An 18,500-nucleotide genomic window follows, 5' to 3' on the forward strand; every position below is an offset into this window, starting at 1 on the left:
TCACAGTTTTTTACTATACTGGGCCTGTAGACAAAGTAACAATTAAAAAACGATAACGAAGTTAGAAATCGCAAAAATGTATGGGATTGACATACGCCGCGTTAGATCACGTGGTCTATCTAATGTCAATCCCATACATTTTTACGATTTCTAACTTCGTTATCGTTTTGTAATTGTTACTTTGTCTAAGGCCCCTGATTACTATAACCGTCCAGCATCATAATCTATACTAATATTATAAAGCTGAAGAGCTTTTTTGTTTGTTTGAACGCGCTAATCACAGGAACTACTGGTCCGAATTGAAAAATACTTTCGGCGTTAGATAGCTCATTTATCGAGGAAGGCTATATTAGGCTATATAACATCACGATATGACCAACAGGAGTGGAGCCACGCGGGTGAAACCGCGCGGCGCAGCTAGTAATACAATATTTCACATAGTACCATTGTATTATTATGCACACAAAATCACTTTTATTGGATCAATGATGCTAGTTTATTTGGCAGCTCTTGCTAACTATAAAGACATCAGACAGTCAATCTTAATCTAACCGTCTGCTTAAAGGGCAAAGCTGCATTAAGCATTGAAATCTTCGATCAACGATATTGAGAGAAATAATAATAAAAGAATCTTAATGTATGATGCACCTTGGTAGGTCAGGAGCTCGATAAAATATTCCTATTTATAATGTATATATTCTACTAATATTATAAATGCGAAAGTAATTGTGAGGATGGATGTATGTGCATGAGTGTATGTTTGTTACTCTTTCACGCAAATAATACTGAACCGATTACAATGAAATTTAGCCCACAACTTGGATAGGATAGGATAGGCGTTATTCCGGAAATCCTACGGGAACGGGAACTATGCGGGTTTTTCTTTGAAAACGCGGGCGAAGCCGCGGGCGGAAAGATAGTTTAATTGTATAAAGATAAACTATAATTAATGATTATCTTTCTTAACATTTCTCGCATGATCACTCGAATCGCAAATATTTCAACGCAATATTTCATGCGTACAAAATCAATAGCGGATAAAATATGGATATACCCCACTTTTATTTACCGGAAGTTTACGTTTTTTCAGATGAAGTCGACGGAAAAAGTGAAGGTGAGCCACATCAGCGGCAGCGCGGTGTCTCTTGGAGACAGGTATAGTTGCTTACTTCCTAATGCTTATAGTAAAAAATAATTTATTGTAATACAATCATTCTTCCATAAAAATAATATTAATTATTTAGGTAATTGCATGAAAAGAGCTTTGAGATTAATATTTAATTACTTTTAGTCAATTTATCTATTTCATCGTTATAATTGATTGAGTGATTGTTCAACAGTCAATTCATTTATTAATTGTGTACCCTTTAACCAAATAAATTTTTTATGCTTACATGTGAATATCAGGTCTTTAATAAAGAATTATACTAAACTACTAGTGCTCATAAATTCGTGTAAGTGTCCGATTGATGTTATTGTTTTAACAGAAGTAGGTATCTCTCATTCAATTTGTAATTTATATAACATACCTGGTTATAAAATGCACACTGAGCTACGATCCAAACAAAAAGGAGGTGGAATAATAGTTTATGTAAAAACTTATCTTAAATTTACTACAATACCCATCAAAAATACTAGCTTCGAATCAATTATTGGCACTTTAATGACAGCCGATAACTACTCCGTAACATTATGTGCATTTTATAGACCACCTCAAACAAATAAGAACACTTTTGTGAACGAGCTATCTAATGTATTAGATAACAATAAGACATCCAATGTTATCATACTCGGGGACGCAAATATCGACTTAAAATCATACACTGCTATTAAAAACACTTATTTTGATATGTTGTCCGAGCACGGATTCTCAATGGGAATTTCAGATTATACTCGAATCGAAATGAAGTTAGACAAAATAACAAAATCTTGTATCGACCATTTATTTACACGATTAACCACTATGAATCCGTGCACGGCCGTGGTCGATACTGTTCTGGCAGATCACCGAGTTATTTTGTTAGCTTGCGAAAGTATTCGTACGCATCATATACAGCGTGATTCCATAATGTGTAATAAAATGTTTTATGATAGTAAAATATTATTTGAGGAACTAAATAACATAGATTGGTCTGTTACAAAAAATATGTCCTGCCCTACAAACATTTACAATTTTATTCGATCCAACTTTAAATCTGCTTATGATAAATCTAGTAAATATAAAAAACAAATTAATATCAAAAAAGTTAAACAACCGTGGATTAAACAATATATGATAAAAATGTGTGATGAACGCGATAAATTATTTAATAAATGGAAAAAAGACTCATCAAATAAATGCCTCAGAGTAAAATATAATAAAATCCGCAATAAAATTAATAAAATATTTGAAATTAAACGAAATAAATATTATGAAAATGAAATAAAAATGAATACAAAAAATCCCCGCAAACTCTGGCAAATCATAAACTCAATATGTGGTAGGGCTGCTTTGTCAATTGATGAATTTATTACTAATGCTTTTGATACAGAAAAAGAGACGTGCGCTATCATCGCCAATAAATTTGCCAATGAATTCAGAAACGCAGTTAAAAAAATCTTACCATCCTGTCCGAATAATCTTCTAAATGATAAACATTACATCAGACCAACCAACGTTAGCTTCTACTTTAAAAAAGCCAACCCTAAAACTATAAAAAAGATTATTTTGAATCTTAATAGCCGAAAGGCGCCTGGTAGCGATGGCATTAGAGTAATAGACGTTAAAAGTATCTCAAGTAAAATAGCAGCTGCCATTTCACATCTTATCAACACTAGTTTTCTGTCAGGAATATATCCTAATGAGTTGAAGCAAAGCTGCGTTCGTCCTATATACAAAAAAGGAAAACAAGCCGACGTAACCAACTATCGACCAATATCCCTTTTGTCGTCTATAGATAAAATCATTGAGAAATTTATAAGTGATCAAATACATCTGTTCTATTCTAAAAATAACGTAATCTGTAATAATCAATATGGTTTTCAACCACGTAAAAGCACCACTTCTCTGCTATCAGATTTTTCGGACACCGTGAACATACACCTGGATAACAAAAAACATGTTTTAGCTCTTTTCATAGACTTTTCTAGGGCTTTTGACACCTTAAATCATAAGTGTCTTATAGCAAAGTTAGAGTCCTCTGGGATCAGGGGTCCAATGTTAAAATGGTGCGAAAATTACGTCAATGATCGATCTTTCTACGTAAAAATCGACGATTCTGTGAGTCGGGTGTTACCTGTTACTGAAGGAACAGCCCAAGGGTCGGTGATCGGTCCCCTCCACTTTATCACTTACGTAAATGACATGAATAACGTTCTTAAGCACTGTACTTCCTACCAATATGCGGATGATACTTGTTTGCTAGTTGCAAATCATAATGTTGAAAATGCTCTTGTTAATCTACAACAGGATTTTGACCGTATAAATAAATGGTGCCACGATAATGGACTTGTTCTTAATGCAGATAAAACCAAACTAGTACATATTCACTCTCCGTATAATAAAACATTGTTCGATGCGAACAATGTGATAATAGCTCATAATCATTATTGTTTGCATCAACATAATGTGCGCAATTGTAACTGTCCAAAAATCGAAACTGTAAGTAGTCATACGTATCTGGGACTTATAATTGACAGAAAGTTTAACTGGCAGCCACATATCAACTCTGTTTGTGATCGACTCCGAGCTATTCTAGCTAATATAAAAATTATTAAAAATAAAATGCCTTTTAAAATTTTGCTAATGCTATATAACGCCCTAGTTAATAATGTTATAAGCTACGGTATAAGTAGCTACGCCCGAACCTTTAAAAGCTATTTGAAGAACATTGAATCACTACAACTAAGAATATTAAAACAAATAGTATCTCCTAAGATTAAAAAATTATGTAAAAATAGTAATGAAAATCTCTTTCACCATTGTAAAGTTTTGCCGGTAGAATCTTTGTTCCATTACACAATATTAAAAGAACAATTCTTTAACTTTGACCTGCAGAAAAAAATTGATAACGTAATCATTACCCGTCAACAAACTAACCAACGCTTAATCATTCCAAAAATAATTAACATTTATGGTAAAAGAACAACTCGTTATTTAGTTCCTCAATTACTAAATAATCTTGATTTGAACCTAAAAAAAAGCATAATTAATAATAATATTAAATCTAAATTAAAATTGCATTTTGTAAACAACCTGTATATTGTATAATGTCATATAATAATTGTCTGTAACTTGTCGCGTGCACACGAGCGCGCTGTGTATTTGTCGTGGATAGATTGCTTTGCATGCCGGACAAATCTTTGTGGTTTTTGGCATGTTCAATTATGTAAAATGTACTTGTTATTGATAAATAAATAAAAAAAAAAAAAAAAAAAAAAAAATTATAATTAACCTATTTCTTTTCTAAATTATATCTACGATGCTTTCTCGTTCATGAATACGTTTGACCAATGCGGTCATGTCGTTTATTCTCGTTTATTTGATTTAAAAGAGAATGTTTTAACGGTTCAATGAGCTCACGATATTGGTAAAAAGCAAGAAACACCTCTCACATCTTAATGACCAAATATATATTTGTAATCAATCGAACATCACAATATTATGTCGGTATATTCTTCTTCGTCGTTGTCCTATGCGTTACTGACGGTTTATGGTGCTATGCCTGAGCAATGTTTTTGGTGTCCAAACAATCCAATGCGGGATCGACATACTTATATAGTTAGTTACCAACATGCTTAGTGGTAGTAGTGCAATAGTGGCAATGTAATATAAACAAACGTTTATGGAGATAGGAATCTAATAAAATTTCGGGAAAGCCCAAAGCTTGCGACAATGTGTTGCAAGTGTTTGTGCCGGAACGCAGAGTTGCCTTGACATAGTGTACGGTTTATATATTACAATATATCCATATTGTTTAATAGTAAAAGTATGTAATGTTTAAAGAATAGAAAAAAGATTAGGTACGAGGCGGGATTCGAACCCTATCTATAATTCTTATCTTTTTTCTATTCTTATATATAAAAATGAATCGCAAAATGTGTTGGTAAGCGCATAACTCGAGAACGGCTGAACCGATTTCGATAATTCTTTTTTTATTATATTCCTTGAAGTACGAGGATGGTTTTTATGTAGAGAAAACGTAAACATGTACCACGGGCGAAGCCGGGGCGGACCGCTAATCTTCTTATATATAAAAATGAATCGCAAAATGTGTTGGTAAGCGCATAACTCGAGAACGGCTGAACCGATTTCGATAATTCTTTTTTTATTATATTCCTTGAAGTACGAGGATGGTTCTTATGTAGAGAAAACGTAAACATGTACCACGGGCGAAGCCGGGGCGGACCGCTAGTATCTTAATAAATATAAATCTCGTGTCACAATGTTTGTCCTCAATGGACTCCTAAACCACTTAACCGATTATAATAAAATTCGCACACCATGTGCAGTTCGATCCAACTTGAGAGATAGGATAGTTTAAACATGTAGGTACCACGGGCGAAGACGGGGCGGACCACTAGTTTCTATTTATAAAGCATTTGAATGGTATAAAACCAAAATAACAAATTTAGTAAAAGTAGATTTTATACTTATAAGTCATTTCAATTTTTTTATATCAAACTTACTATAAGGTACACGTTCTAATAAATCGTAGAAAACCACCTTTGACCGGGTTTCACCTAAAAATTGGTGATCGATTTTTTTTCTCTATAAGTCTTCGACAACTCTATCGAAATATTGATATCTATTAACAACGACATTTTATCTAAAGTAGGTCTTTGTATAGTTCAGTCTGGAGATATAATGAAAAATCTCCTTGTACCGATATATAAGCGGAATTAGGGTCTCTATAGGGCTAAGTGCTAACGTTGACCAACTGCAGTCTGCAACTGTCTGCATATATGGTAGTGCTGTAATGTCAATATGCTTCGAAAAGCATTTTATGTAATGGTAGCGTGGCAGTTTCTTAATATTAATTAAACGACACTAAGATATTATAATTTATATACTTACTCCTATACATGGCTCCCCAATTCGGGCTATTTCGTAGCAAAATAAAGTAATAGAAAAACATTGTTTAATTTCCTTCTTTGAGGAACATGATAAAACTGTATTCAATAAAGATTGAAACAATCTGCCTACTATTAAATTTATTCATAATATAATCAATAACAAAGGCATAATATTTCTTAGTAATAATAATTAAAACATTCCATTTATTCTGATTCGACTTTTTAATTGTGACTATGCTGCAAAGGGCCTTGAAAGCCATTACTTAACAGAAATCCCCATATAATATACCATCTCAGCGTTGCGATAACTTTGCGTAGGATCTACACTTTCACTTTTGACTCTATCCCGCGTTTTGGTGATACAGTGCTTCTTGGACTACCAGACTTACCACCGGACACAATGGTAAGTTCTCTTTACCTTTTATATTTCTTTTATTATTGTAAGTGCGATATTCTGCTGCTTGCCTTAGCAATAATACAACTGTTAATAAATATTTGGAAGTCATATTACGAGCCATAGTTGACGAATTATAATTTAAGGTGATTTCTGAGAACTGTCGGTGTGATAATTAAACATACTAATAGTTACATTTAAGCAAAGTTGTTTTCAGTGTCGCTCGTTTAATATTTGCTTGCCATTGCGAGATGTTTTTTAATGTACGTGTAACTGCGTGTTATTGTGCTGCCTATGTGATATAAAATAATTTTTAACATCTTTAACTAGACGTAATGTACTAATTGTAGTATCGATGTTTTCAGAAAACTACAATAATTCTACTGCTCCTGCAATGCATCATAACAATCGTGCTTTCTCAAGACGGACCGGCATCTAAAGACCTCGAAATAGATGATTATGAGGACCTGGGAAGAAAGCACAGAAAGAGGAAGAAGCATCAAAACAACCCTTGCTCCGGGAGATCATTTGGGGGCGATTATACGAGCACGTATATATCCGCTCCAGTGACTAATTACTTCTTTGGATGTGGCGGATTCCCGGCGCCGGTCGCACCGTATCCTGCTGATTATGGCAACGGTGGACACGGCCATGGTGGTCATGGTCATGGTGGACACGGCGGTCACGGTCACGGTCACGGTGGTCACGGCCATGGTGGCCACGGTGGACATGGTGGTCATGGGCACGGTGGACAAGGTCAAGGAGGACAAGGTGGTTTCGGACAAGGGGGTTTCGGGGGCTACGCGCCCTTGAATAACGGCTACAATGGATTCCAGCAATACAATCCCGGTTATCAAGGATTCAACAGTCCTCTGCAAAATATTGTTTCTTCAGCCGCGTCTGGCTTGGGCAACGCAGTCGCCGGTTACTTCAACAGGCCCAGAAAAACGTATAGACAGATAAACAAATTGATAAACAACATCTTTTGAAATTGAGTGAAGTGATCCCGTTATTTATTGAGTGATTGTTGTCGTGAAATTTGAGTGATGGTATTTTATGATAATGTATTATTGTTAATCTTCGTAGCTTGTTGTGTAATTTGATAACTTTATTATTCTCCGTTTAAATATCGTGGTTGTTAATCCTTAACTACATATTTCCACAGTTTCTATGTGATTTTAAATTGAGGGCTGGATAGTGTCAGCTAGATTGTTATTTTAATATTTAACGTTGTAAATATGTCGTAAATAATAAGAATAATTACTCATTATAAGTAATAATTAAGTTTTATTATCGAAATAATTCTAAAGTATTAAAGTAGGTAGGTAATTCTATTATTAAGTTCTAAAATAATTAACATTGCTTAGGTATAATTGCGTACCTATTTCAATATATTTCATTAAATGAATATAACCATAATAATTTTACTTAGGAGTTTATTATTACGAGTCAATGTCATGCAGTAAATGATTATTTTATTTCCTTGTATATGTTTCTTTAATGAAAATAGGTAATCATGATAGCTCAGATTTCAATTTGCATAAGAATCAAGTTAGTATTAACTCAAAGATTAATATTATAAAAGATCGGATGTTATTGAATTTTGATGGCATCAAGAAAAAACCAACTACCGATATAAATATTTTTTTGGTGAAGATATTGTATATTACCTATAAGGTGCTGGTAAGAAGGTCAAATCACTCCATAGATAAAGTACTTAGGCTACAATAGGCAATAATTATAAAGGCAATATTTTTAAACTAGCTGTAAAACCACAGCACAGTATTCTATATTTGGTTGACGATTAATGAAATTTGTATACTTACCTACATATATTTTTACAGATAAATGTTACCCAAGTAGAGTAAGTGTTAAAGATGTTACTCCTTTTGTATTTTTAGCATTAGGTACAAATCGCATGACTGTAAAATATTATAATAGTTTGTAAGTTATAGATTAAAATAAATACATTTACAATGATTTTTTTTCTTTTATAAACATAGTTAAAGTAAACTCGTCCGTTTATAATATTTTTGCTGTACCTATAAAAAGTTTACTGCCTACTTTAAACTCGGTCTTTAAATTCACTGGAAGGTTTTTTTCCGATTGCGTTCTTTTTATATGTTTTTACAAATCTATTATCATCTAACGACTCATTAAATTACTAGAAATAGAAATAAAAAGATATCTACAAATAGGTATAAGAATGAATCCCTATTTCCCGAGTCAAGACAGGGCGCAACGCTTGCGGTTCAGCTATTTAGCAGATAACTTATAAAATATAAAATTTTCAATTGGTTCTTGCCGAAATTCTTTACAATTTGATAATTGTATCAAATGTAGGTATTATATAAACATTCTGCAATTCGATTGACCTTAATGATTAGCGAGTCAGTGACCGTATTTCTTGGGTAAGGTTCGCTTGCATTTAAACACAGCATTACGAAAATAACTTAGTTTTAACTTGTTTTGTCATTAAAAATGCTATAGAAAAGTGTAATAATACCTGCGATCGTAGTACTTTAAAAGTTATGATATGAAGTATCTTATTAATGAACATTTTATAATTTTGGATAATAAACCGTACCAGTAATACAAGTTCATTTTATTTCTACAAGCGACAGTCTTCTTTTTACAATAGTAGAGCGCATGGCCGTTATATCCAAAGGACACTGAATTAGACTCGTTTATCAAATAAACCAATATCACCTAGGTACCTACTTGATCTAAAAGCAAGCTCCCTTATCTGTACAAGCCAAACTTGTGAGCCAAACGTGTTTAGCTACTATTATGTATTCTGTGGCCAAACAAGAATAAAATCTCTATTACAAAAAATATACCACCTATTTTCCCTAATATTCATACATCTCTATGTCCCAACAAATCACTATAAAATGTCATTTTAGAACAAGCGTGCATACTCCTAAAGCATACTCGTGCATATTAATGAATTTTGCGCGCTATATACCTAATCATTTTTCCATATGAATACTATTCTACAAATACAAATCTACTCAGACTATTTTTTTATTGAAATTAATAAAAATTCTTCCAGTAATCTATCAGAAGGGTACGGCGCCTACCAGTCGCGGGAGCAAATAATTCTGAAGAACCACGGACAGCGCGACTTCGAGAATGGGAAAGAGGCGGAAGCGGACGACGGTCACCATCAGGTTTCACATCCCACGTCGTGAGTATGGTCACAGATTAGATACTAGTGGTCGCAGTTCGACGCTGCTAAATTAATTCATAAATAATTTTACAATCCTAGGCGCTTGACTCTGGATAAATAGTACCTCCAGCTGTACGGTACCAAGCCTAGGTAGCTCCTGAATAGTATAGCTTTCTGTTGGTAAAATAATTTTCATAACCGGGTAAATTCTTCCAAATATTATCCCTATAAATATAGGTACATAGTTAGAAAATTTTATATTTATAATGATAATAATTAGCCGTTTTTGCGGTCTATTAAAAGTTTGTGTTTTAGTATTTTAACATCGTAGGATTTTTTATCCTTGTATTGGAAACGTGATAGGCTAATGCTGTTTACAGTACCTTGAGCTTTTTTTGTAGGTACCTGGATACAATGTTACATCTCTTCCGAGGTAACATCGGCACAGGACTGCTGGCTATGGGAGATGCGTTCAAGAACGGCGGCATCGTATTTTCGCCCATTATGACCGCTGTGCTGGGAATCATATGCGTGCATGCGCAGCATTTACTTGTGAGTTTTGTGATTTATATATGTAGAAAAAGGGATGATATAACAAAGATAAACCTTTGAAGATACAGGGTACCCGTAACCCGGTACCTACTAATATGAACTGCTCACACATCTTACCTAGTTATAATCTTTTAATTAAGAACGAATTAGTATATTGATATATGATGCGTTTCTCCGGCGGTAAAAACGTCTCATGATCTTTTCTTATTCCTTTAAATTTTAAGATATTTTTAGATCTTTAATAGGTACTTTAAGCACTAATAACGATAAATATATTTGTAACCTTTTCCAGTTAAACTGTTCCGAAGCGATGTATCGCGAAACTAAAAGGGACAGACCACCAGGCTTCGCGGATACCGTGGCGCTGGTATTCGAATATGGTCCCGTGCGGTTGAGGAAAATGGCTTCCACCATGCGGATTATGGTCAATACATTCCTGTGTATCACACAGTTGGGATTCTGCTGCGTTTACATCGTCTTCATCGCGAATAATGTTAAACAGGTAGACATGAAATACAAACTTGATTGAAGTTGTATTTAAGATATTATACGAGATCTTAGTTTAAAATATTTTAAACCGTTGGCTTTGCTCAAACAACAAATTAGTGTTTATGGTCATAATTTAACTGACGGTACCAAAACGACGAGCTGTTCTCAATGGCGTATCTTTTTTTCAGATTTGCGATGAATACGGTGTTACAATAGACCTATCAGTGCACATGATAATCGTGGTCATTCCGGTCCTTCTATCGTGTATGGTACGCAACCTCAAGTACCTGACACCATTCTCTACATTCGCCAACGTATTGATGGCCGTGGGAGTGGGTGCGGTGATGTATGAAGCTGCTCAGGACCTGCCGCCAGTTCAGGACAGAGTGTACTTGGCCAGTTGGCAACAACTGCCACTGTACTTTGGTACTGCCGTGTACGCTTTTGAAGGGATCGGTCTGGTAAGTTAGATTATTTATCTTTTATATATCTATAAAGGATATTATTAGTATTAAAAGAGTTTGATAATGAAGAACCAGTTGAGCTTTAGATTGACATCAAAATTTGAAGATATTTTAATCATATAATAATAACACTATTAAAAGTGTATTTGGAGGTTTCTTTGGGTGGAAATTAACATTTTATAAATACATAAACATTACAGGTTTTACCTTTAAAGAATGAGATGAGACAACCCAACCAATTTCAAAAGCCACTCGGAGTGTTGAATGTTGGTATGGTGGTGGTGGGCGCCATTTTTATTTCCATGGGATTTCTTGGATACCTCAAATGGGGAGAGAATGTCGCAGGGAGCTTGAGTCTTAACTTACCACCTGGACAAGTGTAAGTAATATTTATGTATTGTTTAATGACACATTTTTTCCAACGTATCTATATAGACATATTGTTATATTAGAGCAGTCTACTAAATTGGTGGTTGGCCTGAGCGTCTCTGTAGGATGGACAAGGAAGGTTGGGAAAAAGCAACGGGCATCCGGCTCTTCCACTCATTGCACGAGACATTACTATGCTTTCACATACTACTTCTTGACGCCAATATTCCGTGGAGTTGTGACAGATTTCTCGTCACACATTAAGCTTAAGATACAAGATTTTCTTCTGAATAATTAATTTCGTTTCCTCTCTAATCAATGTTATTCTCCAGGTTAAGCACAGTCGTCCAGGGTCTGATAGCCCTCGCCATGATGTTCACATACCCGCTGCAGTTCTACGTGCCGATCGCGATCACGTGGCCCGCGCTGCGCAAGCGCTTCGGGAAAACCTCGCCCGTCGCTAAGGAGCTGGGCTATAGGGCATTCATAGTTATGATTACTTGTGAGTAGTTTTAGATAAATACTATAATATAGTTTGGTGTAAGTAATAGGTTAATTTATAAAACAGATACTTTTACATATAAAGATATTCTTTAGTTTATTGCGCCATAGCTGAGGTGTATCATCTATCCAATTGTATACCTGCAAATCTCAATTTCTTATTTTGTTTTATAAATAAGTCGCTCCCTAGTTACCAGAAGGATGTAACAACAATTTAATCTGTTTATCAATTTTAACAATTTTTATGTTCATATTTACCTATTCCATTGCATCTTCACAACCACCGAGTTTATAAAATGTGTGATATTATACGTATTATAATATAGATTATGATAGATTAGCCTTTTTCAAAATGGATAAACTTCATGACAGAAGAGTCACCCTTGACTTAACATTTTTGTTTAAGTTGTTAAACGGAACAATCGATAGCCCAGATTTGCTCAATAGTATAATGTTTAATGCTCCCCGTTCGATTCCCAGAAAACCTATCCGAACCTTCAGCGTTCCACCTTGTAGAACAACTCTCGGTTCAAACTCACCAGTTTTTCGCTTATTGAGAACCTACAATGAATACCTCACTAAAGTTCCGAACCTTGATATTTTTCACGATAGTTTGCCAATGTTTAAACGAAAAGTGCACAGATCATATCACATCACGTTTTAGAATTAAGCAATATTGAATTAATTTACTTACTTTAGTTGTATAAAACATCCTCATTGACTACATTTATCTTTAGTTTTTCTTAGAATGCTGTGTACATCTATAATAGGGTCAAGCATTAGAATATTCTTACTTTGTATTTATTATTAAGGAATGATGTATGCGCGATCTGTCGATGTACCCAAATAAATTAATAAATAAATAAATAATATTTTAGTTATATAAAAATTCTTTGTTACAGTTATCCTCGCTGAATCGATACCAGAGCTGGGTTTGTTCATATCCCTAGTCGGAGCCATCAGCAGCACCACGCTAGCTCTAATGTTCCCGCCTCTCATACAAATAGTTTACGATGCACACAGAAATCAACTCACTCTATTCGTTATACTCAAGAATTCTCTTATCATTCTTATTGGTTTATTTATTTTCATCACTGGCACTTATGAGAGTTTAGCACAAATAATAAAATTCTTCCGTGGATGATTTTATATGTATTCTTTAAATAAGGAAAGGTCAAATAGCCCGGAAGGGTTGAGAAACTTTTTGTTTGCGAAATTTCCTTTTCAACCCTTCACTAAACAGACGCGTGTAATTGTCACGTGTACTCTTTCAAACAAATTGACTCATACTGTGGCTTTAAGTATTTCCTGTTGTGCAATGGAAAATTATTTCGTTAAATAGCCAGTCGTTTCCAGGATATTCGGGAGATAACCACGATGTCTTGAGTGTTGAGTGTTGTTTGATGTTATTCCCGTGTGGGAAAGTGATGGCGCTAGTCAATATAATATATAGTGTAGTCATTTTACCACAGTGGCAATAATATTGCTTTAGACATCATTGTACGGGGGCATCTCCTGTGGGCATCTCTCAATAAAACCAGTGCCACGATCTGTCACTATTGTGCTAAGAATTTGTAATGTTGGTTAAGTTTCATAGCTTTTCAATAATATAGACTTGTATTCGTGTATGTAATGTAATAAGTTATGTATTATAAGATTTTTCATTCAACGGGAACCTCCTGTTGAGTGAATTGAGGTCGTGAAAGCAAAAATGGCGTAAGTAAAACTTCATAAAAATTACCTAAGTGCTAAAAATGGATTTAGATGATGATTTGTAATTTTACTCAGGCCGTTAATGCTCTCGCGGCCGGAATGATATTGATAAGAAATTGACAATTCTCTTTAGGGTTTAGCGAATTTTATCCATACGTTGTTATGATAATTATCTTACTTAATTACCTGTTTCTCTTTTAGTATTACAACAAATGCGAATTTAACGTAGCTATTACGATTAAGTATTAATTAACTTTATATGTTAAATAGCGGTGCTACTGTGATTGTTATAAATTATTTATTCCATCTAACGCAAAAATAAAAAAATCTTCCATAGCAAAACAAATTTAATGAATTCACTTTATTCGATTTGCATATATTTATTTCTTTATAATGTAGATTTAGCTAAATAAATTAAACGAATTTGTGATATTCATAATTAAAGATATTCTAGATTATTACTTATAGTTATATGAAGGACCATTACAATATGTTATTATTATGATACCTGTGATGTTATTGTGTATTCGAATAAATGATTATACATATATTATATATAATAGTTTTTATTTTGTCATTTCCAAATTCCCCTTAAAATTACGTGGTGAGATTTTGAAATATAATTAAATTAATACTATCACTTTATATAACACACATAACACATTTACGATTACAAAGAAAACCGTTGTACCGCAAAGCCAGTGTACCGTAAAATTTGTGTTGCTTGTTGTAATGGATTAAAAAGTTCCTACATAGTTCCGTACAAGAGCAGCTCAAGCAGTTGACGGCTGAGCGACGTACACGGACTGCTTGTTGACTGCTCGAGCTGTCCCTACCAACCACGCAGTTGACGGCTTGAAGCGGTCGCGACTGCTCGAGCAGTCCATGTACGACAGTGAATGAATGTCTATAGTTCACCGCGCGGTCGCGGCTTCAAGCCGTCGGTCTCAACTGCTTGGAGCAGTCCGTGTACGGCCGCCCTTAGTGGTTCCTAATTAATTGCATTTTAATATAATCACTACATAATTCAAAGTCGCAACATTTGAACAATACCACTTGGATTAAACACAATTACTAACTAAATTTCTACCTACCTCCTATTTCTAGTTTATTATTTATCCTTCTATCAGTTGGTTGCCTGGAAGAGATCACTCTTAGGGCCGATTTTTCAATGCCCAGATAAACAGCTAGATAGACTTTATTCTTCAGTTAACAAAATATTCAATTTTTCAACAGACGAATAGGACGTATCTATCGAATAACTACGTTATTTGAGGAATAAATCTATTTGCCGCTCCAACGGCCAGATAGCGCGCTATTCGACGGTTAGGGCGTATTCAGAAAGAAAGCTTGAAACTTATAAGCGCTTATCGGCGCTTGTCATGTTCATATATTTTCCTGCGCGGGTTACCAGCACTGACAGGAAAATATATGAACATGACAAGCGCCGATAAGCGCTTATAAGTTTCAAGCTTTCTTTCTGAATACGCCCTTAGGCGTTAGAGTTGACAACTGACGCGTCAAATTTGGGATATTTTCGTATGTCATAACATAGAGCGTAGAATTATTAACAATTAAACCTCTTTCTATATAATTATTATCAATTAAAATCATATTGAAATTGATGTTTTTGATAGTACTGATGACCATGCCATTGAAAATTTGCCGAACGCTGCCTTTAAATATGTCGTTTCCATCGTAAAATATATAAATTGAAACACAAATTTAACCAAACTCTTTACTCGAATCAAAACAACAATCAACAATCATAGAAGACAAGAGCAATACAAGACGTGAGTCATAATGACGGTTGTTGACAAATTGCAAGAGTTGACTCTATCCCGCTCTAACCTGACTAATTTAATATGTTTGTTTCGCCACTCCGAGAGCAGAGCTGCCAATATGGAAATATTTGGTCAGATAGTTGTTCATCAAATAAATCACGATTGAAAAATAGGCGAGCCGTTATGAGTTAGATAATTAATTGAATAAATCTATTCGAGGGGTAGTTATTAGACTGTTTATCTCGGGATTGAAAAATCGGCCCTTAAGTGATAAGGCCGCCTTCTGTGCTGTTTTTCTCTTAGAATAAGTTTTGTTTGTATTTTATGTATTTTGGCAGCACAATAAAGAGTATAAATAAATAAATAAATTTTATTACTACTTAAGAATAAGGGCAACAAATAATAAAAAAACTAGTGCTTCACTAAATATTTATTATAAATTGCTTCTAACAGACAGTGATGTGAAGTTACAAATTAATTAAAAAATCGGCATTTGCACAAACGTTGATACGTTTATTACTTTAAAACCATATTAATCAAATTATTTTCTGACAATAAACAAAAAAATAAACCAATTATTGACCCTCAAAATCCACTTGACAAGTAGGTATCAATTTCGAAACAAAAAAATAAATAAATTAGAAATTATATCAAAATCTATACAAATTTATAACAAAAAACTAGTCTCACATTAATTCACATTTACATATCAAATAAAGTTACACAAACATATCGTCAATTAGGTTTGTCTACAAATAAATAATTATTTTTAATAATAAATCGATGAAAAATACATTAAATATTAAAATATGGGCGGAATATTATTATTATTTTATATCCGAACTATGTTTAACTGCATAAATTACTTTATTGTAGTTTGTGACTAATTATATCTTTTTACAATTCCACAACAAAATCATAATATAACATAAGTTTAATTTTATAAATGCTGAAGACATGACAATAAATGTCGATTGATATAAAAATAAAAAAATTAATCAATTCTTCAAAATTTTTACTCAGATGCATGCTATTATAATGATTATAGGTAGGTATTACTCTTTAGTACAGACTTTTATAGACAAAAAATACTTAATTCACTGGTTCATGTAATCAACATTTGCGCAAACACATAACGCTAGTAGGACATCGCAATGCGCTAGTACACCAAAGAGCTACAACTAACTACTTTGTACTACAAATAAATACTTAGAAAATAAATAAGTACCCAACGATCGCAGTCCATCCGTTTCCATAAGCAAATGGCTATACCCATACCTGCTTCACCTCATATCATTATGCGTCGAATAATTCAACTTTGTTACAATTATTATAAAATATTCGCATCGATATGAATTGTCAAATATTTCCTCGATAAAAAAACATGCCATTTTTTTGCCGCATTCGTAAACCAATGTATAATACAAGATATATTGAAAATGGGATCACAATTTCAATATAAATTTAACTAATTACAAGTTAAAACCCACGTCCTTACCTATGGGCAGCCATTTTCTAAACCCTACCCATTAACCTCCTAATAAGACACTGTTCAATAAAATTCAAAATTATAGCTTACAAAATAATACTGTCCAATACGAACGCTAAACCGTTCATTCACACTTTATTCGATTTAAACGAGAGGGGAATATACTTTAAATATTATAAATATTCTAATATGTATTCTGTATTCAAGCAAACATATCAAAAATACAATTATGTAATAGATATTATTATCATCTTTCTATTAATATTAATATTAAATTAAAAAATAACAATAACAGAACATTGGTTTACAAATCGTTACAATAAATAATGAATTTCAAAAGGGCGGGCATATTTAATTCACATTTGTATTGAGTCTACACTCACACTCTTCTTCTGCTTTGAATATTACATTATTTATTGGCACGGTTTATACTATACATACTTGCACTTATGAAATTTGTACATTTGATAGCACATGGTATTTAACTGGTTGATTTCCAGAGTCCAGTTTCACAGCTTTCTGATAAGTTCTGATTATCTCATCTATCGGTTAAACCAACAAATAACGTTGCCATAATGCGTCATATAGGCTATAAGGCTACAATATCAGCAAGCGATGAAACTGGCCCTGTATCGTTTTCATTAATTAATAAAATCATATTATATTATCAGTCGTATACTATTTTAATGTACAACATAATATCCCAAAATTTATTGTTATAAATATAAATAAAATTTTGATGTACATCCCCTCGTTCTAATACACTCACAGCTCACGTTAAAGCGCATTTTTTATTGACGCTCGACTCCACAGAGCAATATCCACACTTATTTACTAATTTTGTGAATCATTTATAAAAGCACAAGCAGTGAAATATAATTAATAAGATTTTATGACTAATAAAAGAAATGGATTGAATATATTGTAAACTGGAGTAATCAATTAGGAACAAGAAGGAATATATTCTACATAATTTAGATTTTTTCAACTAGTTTTAGAATAAAGATATTGCTTACGTTGATATTATTATAGAACACCAATTAAAAACACTATAAAGGCCTTTCATAATATACAATATCAGTCGGATATCTTTTAATCTAAGTACACTTTATATCAGTTTTTAAATTCATTACAGCCTAAATCATTATTATTCACACTATCTTGTCCCTAATTCAGTTAAACACAGTAGTTGGATTATTTATAAATATGTGCTTAAATAAAATTACGGTGTAATAAACGGAAAGCTGTATTAATACTGTTACCGAGTTTTTCATTGAATAATTAATTATATAGTATGATAATATTCTTCTGAAAACTCTTAATCACATTATGTAGTTTGAGTTTAATTTATTATCTATTTAAATGTTGGGCTTACAAAACTTCACCTTCTCAATAAACGCATATTGTATAATAATTATGTAAATTCGCAATAAATATTACCATTATTATATTGATAGCAATGAGACCCCACAATAAACAACACTAATAAACCCAAATTTTAATCAACGTACTTAGGAAA

The 18,500-nt window shown here is 33.2% G+C and overlaps 2 protein-coding genes across 2 annotated transcripts in view; both read left to right on the forward strand.

The window, feature by feature from the left end:
• LOC149911388 (proton-coupled amino acid transporter-like protein acs) overlaps positions 1–14,261 on the forward strand; it is a 30,002-nt gene extending 15,741 nt beyond the window's left edge. The window contains exons 2-9 of the mRNA XM_090105900.1: positions 1,091–1,155; positions 9,504–9,638; positions 10,022–10,172; positions 10,465–10,674; positions 10,850–11,122; positions 11,326–11,504; positions 11,827–11,996; positions 12,898–14,261. Coding sequence (XP_089962026.1) covers positions 1,091–1,155; positions 9,504–9,638; positions 10,022–10,172; positions 10,465–10,674; positions 10,850–11,122; positions 11,326–11,504; positions 11,827–11,996; positions 12,898–13,139 — 1,425 coding nt within the window. The 3' untranslated portion in view covers positions 13,140–14,261. The remainder of the gene's footprint in view (positions 1–1,090; positions 1,156–9,503; positions 9,639–10,021; positions 10,173–10,464; positions 10,675–10,849; positions 11,123–11,325; positions 11,505–11,826; positions 11,997–12,897) is intronic.
• LOC149911389 (uncharacterized) lies at positions 6,211–8,456 on the forward strand. The gene is made up of 2 exons (XM_090117019.1): positions 6,211–6,457; positions 6,814–8,456. Exons 1-2 carry the CDS (start codon positions 6,455–6,457, stop codon positions 7,435–7,437), a joined length of 627 nt encoding a protein of 208 aa, XP_089973145.1. The 5' UTR covers positions 6,211–6,454; the 3' UTR covers positions 7,438–8,456.
• Positions 14,262–18,500: the final 4,239 nt, after the last annotated feature.

Source organism: Colias eurytheme, chromosome 1 (genome assembly GCF_061535395.1).
Source record: "Colias eurytheme isolate Ceu_HAF_F1 chromosome 1, ilColEury1 Martin Lab GWU primary, whole genome shotgun sequence".
NCBI classification, from domain to species: Eukaryota; Metazoa; Arthropoda; class Insecta; order Lepidoptera; family Pieridae; genus Colias; species Colias eurytheme.